Source organism: Triticum aestivum, chromosome 5A, assembly GCF_018294505.1.
Source record: "Triticum aestivum cultivar Chinese Spring chromosome 5A, IWGSC CS RefSeq v2.1, whole genome shotgun sequence".
NCBI classification, from domain to species: Eukaryota; Viridiplantae; Streptophyta; class Magnoliopsida; order Poales; family Poaceae; genus Triticum; species Triticum aestivum.
Window position 1 is genome coordinate 422,229,861 of NC_057806.1, and position 16,692 is coordinate 422,246,552.

Genomic DNA, 16,692 nt, shown 5'->3' on the forward strand with positions numbered 1-16,692 from the left:
TAAATTTGCTTTACATCATGTGACTTGAAAGAGGCAGACCGCTTCACAAGCTCACAGCACATAATTCTGGAACCTCAATGTTTCTTCCACAGCCTCTGTGAAGAAATACCCATCATGCTGAAGTTAGTGAGCAACTGAAATCGGCGCGAGGAGCATAAGTTCAGGGGTGAATTACGGTTGCATAAAGGCAATTCTAGCCTCCAGGAGATCCATAATGTACAGCTGCTAATGAGCATGAGTTCTTGAAGAATCGGTACAGAAACAGGATAAGTAGTATTCGATGTGAGCCTCTCCATTGTATATTTCTTCATATACTGAACAAAATACAAGTGGCAAAATTTCCAGTTGTACAGGTAGGGGCAAAAGGTTACCCACATTTTGAACAACCGCATACATCCAATGTTGTCTACACAAAATACTACTCGTACTTAGCAGCAACAGCAGTAATCGGCACAATATAAGTGCAACAAAGAAAAGAACATATACCAGGGATACCTACACGTACTCCACCAACTCGTAGTTACTTCTTATATACTGCTTCAGATCGCTGCGACATGCCTCACCCCCACGTGCTTTGGTCGTATGAAAATTAGTTTACCACCACCAATCGCTTGAATATGTTGATCGCCTGTCAAAATTTTCTTGCACTGAACTTCAGGGGATGCCCTTGAAAATGTAGGCGCAAACGCTCGTGTCTCGACTACAAATGATCAGGGACGAACAAACTGTGCATGCTGCAGCTGGCAGGAAAGCAGAGGGCCTATATCCTCTGCTAGCACAGCTTGTCAAAGAAGCATCAATTGGGCTGGGTACTTGTTCATTGGTCACCATGTTTCTCACATATACAGCCAGGCAAGGGGTTTGCAAAGAAAGACTCCTCCAGCTTCGGAAACTCTCCAGGCTCCCTGAAATATGGAGCTCCTGTTCTATCTTTGTGCAACCTTTTCACTTCTGAACTGAATTCCTCCCAAGGGATCCTTCCTTCATCAAATTCATCTACCAGGTTCACAAAATCCATCCTGCAGGAGAACTTTTACATTCAGAAAGAAAAAGGAGAACATATGTACTTGTAAATTGGGTTACTGCCTCTTGGGTCATTGGGTGTAGAAGTAAAATGACCATACACATATAGTACTTCTAACAAGGGAAAGGTGTTACCTATCTGGGTTAATTGTCTTCCTGAAGTCCTCGAAACGCCTATGGCCTTGCACAGCTTTAGCCATATTTCCATCGTATGTGTACATGAAGACATCACTCTGGAGAGCTACAATATAGTCAAGACCAGCAAGCATGTTTTGATGATTTTTGAAGGGCTCAAGTTCCTCTTCTGTTGCAAGGGTAGAATGAGAATAGATATAGGGAAAATCGTCCAGCAGCGCTTGCATGCTTCCATTGCCAAAGGCTTCTCCTGCAACTAAGTAAATTCTGGTGTTCCGTGTGAAACCCAATCCTTTCAACAGGAGTGAAGTTTCCCGTGGAGTCAAAGGACAGCCACCAATACTTCTTCTCTCGGTTCCGTTAATGTCTTTCTCTTTCCAATGACTGACCTCATAACGCATCTTACGTAACTCCTCTTCCTCATCCGATGTCAAGCCATGGCTGCAACCAGTAAAAGCTAGCATATCCTTCTCATACCTGCAAAACATAGTTGTTAATTTGTTAAAGAAAGCCCCCCTCATGTTTCAAGTACATAAAAGAACAACTAACAACATAAATGTTAGCCCATTTTATTTTCGTGGAAGTAAATGTCACAGTATGTACTACATGGCTTCTCACTTCTAAGTGTTTTAGCTGGTGCATCTAGAGAGAGTTCAGTAAATCATTAAAATGTTATAAAAGATTCCAAGAAAGGGTCTGCTGGGCTACAACATAGCTCAACAACTTCTGGAATGTTGGCGCCACAGTTCTGTGGCATTGTTTGCTGCTGTAGTTCCAAAAACTCAATAGTAGAACTTCTCAATAAACCTAATGATTTGAAGCAATCCAGAACTTCTTCACAAGATGATTTTGTGAAATGTGTGCCAACTAGCACACCTAGATCATTCACCAGTGATGTACATAGGCACTCTATTTATCAATAAAACATCACTAAAATGAGACTCACTTCAATTCAGGGTTCATGAAATCACCTATCTTTACTGGCAAGATCAACAGACAGGCCCTAATAGATTCACCTGTGCTAGCACGGACATAACAGTTGACTTGCATAATATGCCGACAGAAAACTAATATGTTCAAGCCAATTCCAGCTGCATGTATATTTTGGAGACAGGTAAACCAAGATTTCATTTCATGGTCTGATGGAAATGATAAATCAAAGCTACAACACAAATTGCGGTAATCAAGATGCCAAAATACTAGAAGAATGTTGGTAAGTATACAAAGTAAGGAAAAAAACTGTGCAGACAGAAGCATCCTGAGATGAATGTAGGAGCATAGAGCTTGCCTTAGATGAAGAGCAAGATATGGGCTTCCATCCTGGCGCATCCTCGAAACTAAGGTAGCACCAAGATCTTCGATCGTATGAGAATACTTCAAAGATCTGTAGTTAACTCGGCATCTTAGCTTCTGAATATAACTAGGAAGGTCGTTATTTGCTAAGCGAGAATCTGTATGTGTGAAGTAAATGACTCTGTGTTTCTTCAAGAGAGGGAGTATTTCATCTCTGTAATAATTCACCTGCCAGGATAAAATACTTAGTGAGCCTTTCCACCATATATCGATGTAAATGTAGATTAAAAGAAGTCTAGTTTTTAACCTTTGACCAGGATATCGGAGCTTTGGCCAGAGGCTCTATATGCTTGTATGCAGGAGGTAGTGTTTCAACAATATCAATGTCTTCTTTCAGTGATTCAATGAAGTGTCTCCAATTGAAAAGATCCTTAAATTCACTAAAAAATGGATGAAAGGGATATATGAGTGCATTGATTAACAAGATATAGGGGATTAGCCGATTAGGAATGAACAGTTAAGGTTAAAGGGGCCAACCTGTCATCTGCCCAGTAGGATGTATGATCAAGTGAAGGTAGAACCAGTGTTGCCTTCAAAATCTTAGCAACAGCAACCATGTCACATATCTGAGATGTAAAAGAGACTCAGATACCATGGCAAAGAATACTAATGGCTGCACAAAAATTATTGTAAATGATAGTAATCACACCCCAAATCGCATTTGATTCAGACCACCATTTGCGTTTATGAGAATGTAGCCATTACTGCGAGAATCTTGCTCTACAAATTAAGAACATGTGACCATATCATGTTAAGAAATGCATATAAGGAAGAGAAAAAAATGTGTTTATGAGATATAAACCAACTTACTTTTATGAGAGTTTGAAACAATGCATTGTCTGAAATTTTCATTGCTTGGCTGAGACCAGACATCAGATGCCTATATGAAGCACAAACAAGCAAAAAAAAGGTTACTTTCACTAATTAATGTATCGAACAAAGGAACAGGTTTAGCAGCGATATATTACTAGCCTCAACCACACTGCTTTGTCTTTCACCAATGCTAGATTCCACCGTCATCAACATCCTGTCACTCTCTTTCCCTCCCATATATCCAAAGTGATTAACTTGATGCCCTTTATCACTGGAGAAGGAGACAGAGAGATCCTAGAAACATGTACAGATGATGACAATTTAGATCGTAATACCAAATATTTTCTTCTCTAAATGTTATGGCGTAGAGTTGTTGATCAAATCAATAACTTGGGATACCAGAGAGTTTCGTTCATTAACATAAACTTCATGTGATGTTGAGACAATCAAATAAGCTCATCATATTCATAACTATAACTATGCCCAGCTAATACTATGATGCAGATTTTGAACTACAGTGAAGCCATGTAAGTGTACAATCAGTACTTTCAATTTGTGCACATACTGAATTTGTCATCAGCTTGCAACATCTCAGGTACTACTAATATGAATGTAATCAAGACTAGGTGACGAATTGCCAACTTTTGACATAAAGACGGACATTTAGTGTAAAAGATCAGCTGTACAACGTTTTTCTATGAACAATAAAGGAGTTATCTGTCCATCTAGTTCTGGTTGGTTAGAGACCTGGATGAGAAGATTATTAGCGTTAAGAAACCTGATGCAATTTTCAACTCGATATTCCTTGATTCTACCAATTTAAAAAATTGCCCAGCTGTGGTTGTGCGCAATTTCATGCTATTAGCATTAGTTTCAATGCTATTTTTATATAGTGGTAATGGAATATTTAAATGTTGTGACACCTTAATCATCCATGCAGTATATCTGCACTTTGAATAGATACTATATATAACAAGTTAGAAGCTAATTTTGTCGAGGCGTCTAGGGTACGGAGTTACGGACACTAAAAGATACCTTATCAAACTAGTTTTCCTAAAATTTGCATCGCCAAAGCACTCACTATATAGAACAAGGGCTATTTGTTAGAAGGAAATGTTGAAGTCGGAAGATTTTATTTTCACCAATGAAGTCCTAAATTAAAGATGACTATTGATCTGAAAAAGCCCAACTAAGGATACCTACTAGTACAATATACTCCATGGAAGACGACAGTAAGACATACTTCCAAAGTTCTTATGGACATAAAGAATATTCTGCCCAACTTGGATAGACCACAAGATCATAAAGCCTATAACAACCAACTGCCAACAGCTACAAGCGCCAAAAGTAACAAGTGCTTTAATAGTAAACGAACTGGAAAGGGACTAAAAAACCTCCAACAAACGAGGAAACGTCCTAAAAATGCTAAGCTTCTGCTAAAAGATCCTTGCTTAAGAAGTTCCAAATAGAGCTACAAAGCCTAGAACACATTGATTGCATGCACCGACCAGTTCATCCAACACTTAAGCCGAGGAAAGATGGCCGGACATTAAACTCTAGCTGTCCAGGTCCAACAGAATACAATAAACCCAGCCTAGCAGTTTTCAAGCAGACCAATTGCATAAGCATCACATTACATTATGCTAAAACATGCCCAGATTCTTACTACTTTTAACAATGAGAATCAGATTCCATCAGATTTCTTTTTCAATTCTTGTTTGACTTGTCCAGAACAACAACAAAAATGGTAGAGAACTGGGCAAATTGCATGTTAAATTTAGAATGCCAATGATTGATCATGAAAAAAAAAGGTTATTATGTAAGAGTGACCGGTGAATCTAGACAGTTAACAATTTAACATGATTTCCATTACTCTAGCTAGTCCTCGTAACATCTCAGTTCATACTTCATAATCAAGATCATTACTACAAGACGGGAAACGTTATATCTTCGCAACTCTTCGTAAAAAAATGTGTTCGTGATAAGAACTAAGAAGTAGCAAGGAAACACATTCTCAGTGCAAAAGAAGAAGAAAAATGTAGACTTGTTCGAACACCAGGTCCGTTGATTGATCCCACGGAAGGAACATTCCCGAGTGGCAGCGAGAAGTCCAAACAAGAATGCAATTTGTAGCTTCCATACATACCTGCAAATCATCGCCAGCTGGTAGCGCTGACCGGCCGCCGGCCCAGATCTTGACGACGCCGAGAAGCAGGCAAACGCCGCAGAAGGCGAAGAAGAGCAGGTTGCCGAGCTTCCTCCTCTCCCGGATCCCCAGCCCCAGCACGACGTCGCCGGCGCCCCCGCCGGCGCCCGGGCGCTTGAAGAGGCGGAACCGGAGCTGCTGCTGGTGGTGGAGGCCGCCGGGGGAGGCGCTGGAGGAGGAGGAGGCCTCCGCCGCGTCCTTGGGCGGGCTGCCCAGGCCGTCGGTCCGCGGCGAGCGCGGGGAGCCGCTGATCTGGAGCTCGATCTCGCCGCCGGGGCAGCGCTTGAAGGAGTTGGCGCGGCGGGTCATGTACCCGCCTCCGGCGACGCGGGGGCTGTGCAGGCGCGGGAGGTGGTCACCGGAACCGGCAGCTCCACCACCACCGCCCGCGGCCCCGGAGGCGGCGCCGCCGTGCTTTGGTTGGTAGCCCATGTGGCGCGGGGGGCTCGAGCAGTCCAAGTCCCGGTCCGAGGACCTCGACCTGGACGAACTAGTGGCGCTGGGTTCCGAGTGGTGCCCCAGCTGGTCGTCCCGGTACCATGATATGATATAATATGGCTAGATGAGGGGAGGCGCCATTAATGGAGCTCGGTTGGGAAGTGAATGGGGCAGTGAGGAAGGCGGGGAGGAGGACGCGTGAGGGCGACGGCGACGACGCGAGGCGCGTAGCGTAGTGGGATACGCGCGGAAACGGAAACGGCCAGGGCGGAGGGCGCTAATTACGGCCCTGCCATTGCCATGCCATTTGGAGGCGCCGCCGACGCCGCCGCACTAGGGATTTGATTTTGATTTTTTCTTTGTTTTTCCGACGTAGTACTCCTAATAAAGGCCGTTATTGTCCGAAGGGGGGAAAAGAGCGCCCATTACGTCGACGCGGTCACGTGCGCGGCGCGTGCTTTGGCCGGTACGCTGCATCCATCCTGCATGGCTGCATGTGAGAGTTAGGCTGGTCATAGTGGGAGTAACATAGATAGTAACATAGATGCCATATAAGCAAAATTGGTGATGTGGCAAGTAGTTAATGAGGAGAGAGGCAAATAGAGTAACATAATATGTTACCATCACATAGCGGTTTCCAATGCATAATGAGTCTACAAAGTAATAAATGAAGGCAACTATGTTACCACACCTATGACACTACCCACTATGAAGGTAGTAACATAGACTAGTAACATATGTATGTTACTAGTCTAAGTTACTCTCCACTATGACCAGCCTTAGACGAAACGAAACCAGGGGGAAGGAGGCGTTTACTTTGGACTTTGGGGCTATCTCTAGTCTAGTATTCCCTCCGTTTCAAATAGATGACCCAACTTTATGTTAATACAAAGTTGAATCATTTATTTTGAAACGGAGGGAGTAGTCTCTACTGGTTGACGCACAAAATGGTTCACGTGGGTTTTGGTTTTTCACATACTCTTTTGCCGTTTATGGGATCAAGCTCACGATCAGGAGCCACCGTTGATCAAATAGTTCTTCGTTTACTACCACCACTTGTCAAGTTGGGGGTATTGTTTTATTGATTGATCAACATGCAAAGTGTTTAGAGACAGAAGTAAGAATGAATGAACCGCATCAATTCCATTGATAGTCACATCTTATATACAAGGGGAGAGGACGCATGCAAGGGACGCGCCCGAGAGTGGGATGTGTGGAAACGCCGTGACGGCTGCCGAATCGGTAACCGTACGTGCGCTATGTACAAGCGAGGATTAACCTCAATTACATAAATAATTTAATCCTAACACTTCCCCTAATCCTTGTTTGTCCTTGTGACTGATCATCCTTGGAATTATCCCCTTCAAAAACCCTGCAGGAAAAATTAAGAAGAAATATACAATATGCCATGAAAAACCCCTTCCAAAAACCCAGTGGGAAAATATGGAGAAAATGGCACATTACAATGTTTGTATTACTATTGCCTCATTAAAAACCTTCTATGAGAAACCATATAGGAAAAACTCATAAAGGAAAAGAGTGCAATATCAAAAATCCAGAGATCTCGAACAGGTTATTGTTCAGGAGTACACTCCCCCCTAAAACTTGCAAATAACAAAGTCATCTCATACCAATTCCAACAACATATTTCTGGAATGAAGAACTTGGTAAAGACTTTGTGAACATATCACACATCACATATGACTTTGCTTTCAAAATATTTATCTTCCCACTTTTCAACTCACGAGGAAGAAAAATACTTTCAGAGTAATATACTTTGCAATATTGCTCCTTATAACCTGTCTGCATATATGTAATACAAATAACATTATCTTCGTGGATAATGGTGGGTGAGTCCTATCAATCAAACTCGCCCGAACTTTCAACAAAGTTCATCATTCTGTGAAGCCAAATAGATTCAGATGTTGCTTCATACATTCAGAATGATTAGTGGATGCAGCCACTAAAGTTTTTCTTCTCGACTTCCAAGAGAAGGTTGTACCTCCATTCGAGAAAACAAAACCAGTTTGTGATCTTGGATTATGGGGATATGATATATGCCCATCATCACGATATCCAACCATGGTCATATCTTGAGTTTTCTCATAAAACAAACCAAGATTTTAGTGTCTAGAAGATATCCAAAAATATTCTTCACACCAACCCAATGCCTTTTAATCAGTGATACATTCTATCTAGCCAATAAATTCACTGCCAATGACATGTCATGCCTGGTGCAGTTTGCTAGATACATCAGTGCTCTCATTGCACCGTGATATGGAAACTCACGTCCAAATATCTCTTCATCAGTGTCGTTAGGACTTAATGGGTCCTTATCTCTAGTAATTCAGAGATCTCAAACCATAGTTCTTTAATGGATATGACTTATCCATATTGAACTTTCAACAATCTTTTGGATATATGTAGACTAGTGAACAAGTATTCCCGAAGGAATACGCTCAAGTTCCAAATTCAAGCAAAGTTTGGTCTCAACCAAATCTTACATCTTACACTCCGTCTTAAGATGATATGATTGTATCATGTACCTCTCGTGTAGCTCCAATGATACTAGATCATCAACATACACAGAAATAGTACAAAATCCCTCTTTGGATTTCATGATGAACATACATGAACAATCATCAATGTTTGAGTAACCTTCTAATAAAGGAACTCACTCAGTCGGTTCTACCACATCATTTCCGACTACTTTAAGTCATAATGACTTCTAAAGCTTTACACAACACATGTTGCGATTAAATTCAGAATTTTCATTCCTTCGGAATTATCATAGAGATATCTGAATCAAGTGACTCATACAATTATTCAATAACAACATTCATTAGTTGGATATACAAATTCATTATTTACTGCCAGTGATGTGAAATATCGGAACGTTAATCCACTCATAACAAGAGAACATGTTTCATCTTAAACGATGAAGGGTCTCTGCGTGAACCCATGTGCTACAAGCCTCGCTTCATGTCTCACCACCTCATTGTTTTTGTTCCTCACATGAACAAAAACCCATTTGCTCCCCCAGGGAACAAATTTAGAGGAGTGGGTATTACTAATCAGGTCAATACCCCCTCTTCTTGAGAGCGAGTGCATCCTCAATTGTTGCCTTCCTTTGGATCAACTAGAGCGTTTTAGACACTCAGCCATGCATGGACTTAGATTCTAGATCCAATCCAAGGTCTTCTGCAATTCATGAGGATAAAAAAATGTCGACACAATGTAGTCTTTATTATATGATTCTCCCGAATCCATATCCATAGTGGAGATTTTATCATTACCTTTTGACTCTTTGTGATTTCCGACAATAGTTGAGTCAAGGTCTTCCGATGACCCAACACAAAAAATTGTGTGCACACTCATGTTGGGTCCTGGATGTGTCCAACATCCTTCAGGTGTCCTTCAACTCTTGGTTGAATATCAACATGATGTTGACCTGCATTTACTGTTTGAGGATTCCTCATTCCCCTTGGACGCTTCCATGAAGCCTTGTCCTCTTGTGTCCAGATTCCTCCCCCTCGTCGGTGGCCGAGTGGACCTATGGGTCACATCCACTCTCTCTGACACATTCACTATGGGAACATTTTACTTTGTGACACCTATATACTTAGTAAATGCAATTGGCAGATTATTTGCGATACTTTGCAAATTGATAATCTTCTGAACCTCCAGTCCAGACTCATTCGTATGTGGAACTAAGGACAAGATGTCTATTCACATCTCATTCTATTTCCCGGCATTCAATGTGGTTATTATCTCCCCCTAATGCCGGGAAAATGTCCTCATCAAAATACATCCAGCGTATCGGGCCATAAACAAGTCCCCTTCTAAGGACTTCAGGTACTTTACGATTGACGGAGAATTATACCTCACATAGATCCCCATTTCTCTATGAGGGCTCATATATGTACGCTGTGGTGGTGAAATCGGTATGTATCCAACACAACCGATTTATCGCAGATGGGAAATACTTACTCATTTCCACGTACTAACTGCAACGGGGGGACCATATAATATGTAGTTCATCCAGTTTGTATATGCAGTACATAAAACTGCAATGTCCCCAACTAGATGTTGGGAGATTACAATTCTGTAGGAGCAATCTTGATATCAACTTGTCGTCTTGACAAGTGATTCCACAAAACCAATCTGGGTATGTACACAAAGTACCAATATGCTCCCCAGTTATGCCCCAGTCTAGGCAGTAATCATGAAATGCTCACGAACTAAATTTCGCAGCATTATCCATTCTGATGGATTTTGTCCCGTGCGCAGGATGATTTGCTCTCAAATTAATGATTTGAGCAATAAGCTTTGTAAAAGCAGGGTTCCTTATGGGAGTAAGACACACATTGGACCATCTCACTAATGCATCCAAAAGCACTATGAAATATGTGAATATTCCATATAACGGTTGAATTGGATCACATATATATCTCCTATCCAAGGAAATCTAGTGGCTCATCCTCTTTTCATGAGATAAGATGGCCTTGCGATCAGTTTCCAGTTTGCACACATTGTGTATACACAATTAAATGAATTTGGAAAATTCACACCATTAGACTGTGTCCAATTGAATCGTCGATAATTTTCTCATCCTTCCAATAATAGGATGACCCAGGCAATCATGCCATATTTTGAACTTCTCAAGATTCTAGAGAATTATCTTATACGCCAATGCGTATCCAATTTAATGTATGTATAATACAATCCACAATATAGAGAAGCATTTACTCTAGGATTTCATTCAGATCCCTTTAGCCGAGTCATGAGTAGGCTTCCAACCTCACTCACTTCACGAGTTTCAACATAGAAACCAATGCAGATATCCTTAGAACTCAGCCAGGTACGAGTAGAATCTAGATAACATCCATGATTACCATGTAGTACCCATATAGGGAGTGCAATTGCGACTTGACCAAAACCAACAATTACCACATCATGACAAGCAATTGTCATGACACTTCCACTACTCTTATCAAGAGTATGGAAATACTTAATCTCCCTTAGTATCATGTTAGTAGACCTAGTTTCTACTAACACATTTTCTTCTCAACTGGATTATTCCATTAGGCTTCTATAGAGAAAGAAACCAATTTCAAGATATGGTTGAACTCATATAGAAATACACACATTGTATATCACTGGTAGTGAAGTCCATTAGCATGTCATCGATACTAAGTAGTGGACCTTCCTTTTGCCGAGCATGCTCTTGGTTCCCACATCCCGAGGTACGTCTAGGAACTTTCAACCATCGGGAAATTATTGTTATGTCCAGTGAAGCAAGCTTCACACTGGTTTCCATGAGCCAATTGCCCTTGCAATTCATTCACTACAAGAAATATGTCAACTTATGACCTTCTGTCAGTGACCCTCAAAGAATTGGTCATAAATTTATGACCATTTTAGACCAATTGGTCAAAAGCTGTTCAGGGGGCTCCAAACCCTAAACCATTGCGACCATTTTGGTCAGAAAGGTTGTAATTTCCTTACACGAAATGGTCACAAAGCAAACAGTGCTAGTCCGCTGCCTTATTTCTAGTTGTTAATGACCAATATAGATGGTCATAGCCTTGTAGATTGTGGTGGGTTGTGATGACTAGGCGCCATCTCATCAGTTTTGCCTATGTGTCATGTCCATGTGGCAGTTTTTGCCCTAGGTTGTGAAGCAACCTATATTTCTATCATTCCCAAAATTCCCAAAAAAATCTCATAAATTCTTTGGGGCATATATTCATCAAATATGTAAAAATCCTTCCTTGCCTAGTTCAAAACTAATTCAACAATATTCATTTTCCTATTCTGTTCACAACAACACTTTATGAAGGAAGTGCTATTTATATATTCTTGATTGCCCTCGGAATTTTTGGGCACTCTTTCCTATCCAAATCATTACCGCATGACAAAATTCAGCTCCATTTGCCTAGCAAATCTTCTTCGGCAAATTTCCAAAGTTTTTGTCCACCTAGAAGCATTGTGAAGGAAGTACCTTTTTTATATCTCTAAATGACATGAAATTTATACAGTTCCTTCATATGTCCAAATTATCACCCTCCTCCAAATTGCAGCTCAGTCAAATCATCTATGTGAGCCCAGGTTCAATTTATATTTTATGGCCAAATTGGCACGTTGCAAAGCAAGTGTTATATAGACCCCTCTTATTACCCTCAAACATTTCGGGCACTCTTCCATACCCAAATCATTGCCACATGATAATATTCAGCTCAATTTTCCTAGTAAATCTTTCTCAGGAAATTTCCAAAGTTTCTACCTCGAGAGAAGCTTTGTGAAGTAAGTACTATCTAGGCTTACCCAAATGATCTGAAAATTTACCAGCGCATGACCATACCTAAGTAACTTACCTACACCAATTTTGAGCTCATTTCATTCATCCAATCTCTCTCACTAGTTTTCCCAAGTTTCTGTCCATAGAAGAGCATTGTGAAGGAAGTACTACTTTGGCATGTCCAAATGGTATCAATTTTCTACAATGCTTTCTTATGCCCAAATAACCATCCTTCACAAAATTTTAGCTCACTCCATTCATTTTTTGAGCCCAGCTTCAACATTCATATTTTTGTCTAGCGTGGTACTTTGCAAAGAAAGTACCACCTAGGATCCTCCTTTTGAGCTCAAAATTTGTGAAGACATTCTCCTTAGTAGATGATCATCCTCAGCCAAAACTCACGCCCATTGGCCATGTGCATTTCCCGTACCGCTAATCAAACACTTGGCTGCTAATTCATGTTTGAGCATCGATCGGTCTCCTCGTGAGAATCTTATGTTGTAATTTTCTTCCTAGCACCAACCTGGGGAGTGCCCAACCCACTAGACATGCCTAGGACGCCCAGAACACATGGCAACATTATGGTCACGCGGTGACCACGCGACGGGCATGCGAGTTTACGCGCTCTAGAGATGGGGCCCTCGGCCACCGTCCAAACCTCGACGTATCGCCACCAAACCATGTATTTATGATTAAATAGGTCCTTATGTAACTAGAAATGATTTTTGGAAAAAATAAATAGCAAACTATGAGGCAGCTGCAGTTCAAATTTGACCCGCTTCCACTGAATCGGCGGAAATTTGTCTTTTTCACGAGAGGTGGATCAAAACTTTTTACACCCAACTATTTTGTTAATTGTGCATTAAATATGTCCTAGTATTTTAGAAAATTGATTTGGTCCAATTTTGCAACAATTATTTGGTAGTTCCTTCACAAAAAAACCTCCTTTCGGGCACTCGGAAAATGAAAAATGGTTTTTTCGTCCAAAGAAAATGAAAACTTCCTTAGGCAACATTGTTTGCCATTCCAATATGCACCCTTGTGCACAATATGAGATCATTTGAACAAACTATGCCACGAATGTGGCCATAAGATTGATCATTTGGCTTGAAAGCCATGAATCTTCAGAGATGATAGCTCATTTCTGAGAACACTTTTTTAAAATAATTGCCGTATTACAAGTTTGTTATTTTTCTTGGGAACTTGGCCACATATAATGACACAATGCGAAGGTTTCCAAATTTTTTGATTTTTTTGAATTTTTTATGCCCGTTTCAAAATGCGGTCAAAACGGCGGGCTTGACCGTTCCTAGCTAGTGGTTGAATCTTGGAAAAATTTTGGTGTTTCTCTGATTAAATAGATACTTATGTACCTAGAAATGATTTTTGGAAAAAATAAATAGCAAACTATGAGGCAGCTGCAGTTCAAATTTGACCCGCTTCCAACTAAATCGGCGGAAATTATTCTTTTTACATGAGGTGGGTCAAAGATTTTGACACCCAACCATTTGGTCAATTGTATATTAAATATGGACTAGTATTTGAGAAAATTGATGGAGTCCAATTTTACAACAAATATTTGATAGGTTCTTCACAAAAAACATTTTTGCCTCTCGGAAAATGATTAAAAATAGCTAGAAAGATCATAAATGCGTAAAAATTGGTCCTTATCCATAAAATATGGTCTAATTCTAGTGAAAATTTGTGTGGTACCCTTTTGCAAAATATTTTTGATACCTACTTCACAAAATCCTTCTAGTTTTAGTAGTACTTGGAAACTCTTTTAAATCACTGGTTTTCTGAACCAATCAGAACCATTCCCACGGATCGATGACATGGCGCCCATCCATCCATCCATCTCTCCATTCCACATCCATCCATCCATCTATCTACAGAGAAAAGGAAAAGGAGATAGCCCACCCACAGCCCAAACCCTAGCTCAGACCCCCCATCTCCTCGCCGCCGCCGCCCCCTCCCGATCTCACCCCCACCTCTCCCCTCAACCAAGGACGACGGAGATCCAGTCCTCTCCCTGCGTGGCAACCCTTCCTCCCACCCACTGCCGACCTCGCCGTCCTCCTCACCCACCGCCCACCTCGTCCCTCCCTCCTCCCTCTGCCCCTTGCCTCGATCCCCCAGATCCAATCGACACAACCCCGCCGCCCCCGCACCCCGTACTGTCCACCATGGCCGCCTCCTCCTCCTCCGGATCCCCGCACCAACCCACCACCCCGCCGTGGGGGCGTGTCTGCGGCGGCTGCCCGATCGCACGTCGTGCCTCCCTCTCCCTCGCACCAATTCTCGTCACCGCCACCAACATCGCCCAATCCCACCACCGATGGGCCAGATCCCGCCCGATTTCGGCATCCTCCGGCGCGCCCAACACACCACCGTGACCTCCTCCGTCCGTTCCTTCCTCCCATCGGGCCAGATCCGGCGCGCGCGTCCTCTAGAGGCCAAGCGCAACCCTTCCCAGCGGCTAGGGTTGTGGCTAGCACGTCGCCGTCGTGGCTCCGGTGACTCAGGTGAGTCTCTCCACTCCTCTTCGTCACATACCTCCCTCTCTTCCTCACCTCTTCTTGTCTCCCTTGCAGATCTCGACGTCTAGGTTTGTTTCTTGCTCCGTTGACGGCTAGGGTTCCGATGTGGTTCGGTTGTGGCATGGCGGAGCGGGCGATAGAGGTGTCTTGGAAGCCACCAACATCAACAGCGTGCTCCTACTCCAGCTTCTGGCCAGGGTTCGTCGACCTCCTCTCTCTCTCTCTCTCTCTCTCTCTTCCCCCACTGTCTCTCTATTTCGATTTACCTATCTAAATTACGTCTCTCTACAACTGACCCCTTCTCTCCCCTCGCCTTGTGGATGCAGATCTGTCGAGGGATACATCATCGCCGGAATGTTGTCCTGGGTGCAGTCCTCCCTCATGCCACAACACCCACACTTGACTGACTCTATCTCCATTGCTGCTGGCTATGGCTATTGCTCTGTGGTGCGGTGTGCTGTGCTGAGCTGGCCTTGGTTGGATTCTTGGGAGGCTATTTGTAGGGAAGGAGGTTATTACGGTTGTGATGGTAGGGGTGGGGATGGGAATTTAGGTTGTTGTTACTTGGTAGTGCCTACATAGTGAAGTCTAGTTGATTTTTCATATGGTATACCTTGTTATCGATCATCATTTGCTTCCTAATACACCTCATCAAAGCTTTCAAAGGCTCTCATTTTTTTGCATTACAAAAAATTGTAGTGCTGACCCCACAAGTACTTAGCATTTCTAAATGTGTCTATTTCTTTTGCTCCCCTAGGTTTAACCCCTAAGCTGCAAAAACTTTAAATTGGTCTGTGGGCAAGTGGGTTGGTAAATATAGAAGATGTAGAGATGTAGAACTGAAGCTTGGTACTTAGCCATTTAATTTGTAGGTACTTAGTCTTACCTACACAATGAATTGTAGTTCGTTTGTCATATGGTTAGTGTTGGTCATATGCAAGTAAACTGGATACCCACCAGACTAACTATTTCCCAAAGTTAGAGTGATACATTCTGTACTACACTGCTAATGCCTATCCGAGTTCGTTGTTTTATTTTCATGGTAACTAAATGTTGAATTTAGCCAAACTTCATGTCACCATGCGAATAATGTTTTTGGTCAAAATTCTTTTCTATTTGTGTGGTGCTAAACTGCCAATAGAAGACGAGAGTTCTTGTTGAACAACGCTACAATTGCATTGTTGTATGTTATTTAGGGTTGTCCTAGTTGCATAAGAGCATCTTTTACCGTGCATTTTGTTTCTTTGCTCAGTACAGAATGTATTGCAAGTGTTGTTCATTATTTTTTCCTTTTGTCTAAATATATCACAAAAAGTTATGTATGGAGTAGTGATTGTCTAATGTCCTCTTAGATTACCAAATGGATGAAGCGAAATCTTGTGTGACCCCATAGCATAGCACGGGCATCCTACTAGTTGGTATGATAAGTATGTGTTAGGTTTGTCCAGTCCATCAATGTCGGTAAATGTGTTGTGGTCTGTGAATGTGTATAGATTTTTTTAAATTTTGTTGGCTGTTGCAACACTTGGATTATTTATTAATATAACCCAGCAGCGATGCTTCCATTTTAAGACATGTACTAGTGTGCTAAAACTACTACTGTACCTGCTTCTTCTTAGCCTGAGTAGTACATCAGGCCTGTATTAACTTGTGTTAATTGTATTAACTTGTAGCCTAGTCACTGCAGTCATCTTGTGCTTTTATCTTCTTTGTGATGTCATGTGCCTTTGAGTCTACTTATTGAAAACCTTATGCTCATATATCTTTTTAGTCCCTCTATTTCCATAAATGTGACACTGTTTTGTTTCTAAATACTTGACACATACAAGTTTGAGGGCATTATCCTAAACCCCTGCTATGATTGATCCATCTCCTCTACTTTG

At 41.8% G+C, this 16,692-nt stretch overlaps 1 protein-coding gene across 1 annotated transcript; it reads right to left on the reverse strand.

Moving 5' to 3' along the window:
• Positions 1 to 271: 271 nt before the first annotated feature.
• Positions 272 to 6,242, reverse strand: LOC123103731 (O-fucosyltransferase 35). Its single transcript, XM_044525397.1, has 9 exons — positions 5,471 to 6,242; positions 3,484 to 3,618; positions 3,322 to 3,391; positions 3,161 to 3,231; positions 2,989 to 3,077; positions 2,759 to 2,891; positions 2,447 to 2,679; positions 1,159 to 1,635; positions 272 to 1,019 (listed from the first exon to the last, which is right to left on the reverse strand). The coding sequence occupies exons 1-9, from the start codon at positions 5,960 to 5,962 to the stop codon at positions 818 to 820; spliced, it is 1,902 nt and encodes a 633-aa protein (XP_044381332.1). The 5' UTR covers positions 5,963 to 6,242; the 3' UTR covers positions 272 to 817.
• Positions 6,243 to 16,692: the final 10,450 nt, after the last annotated feature.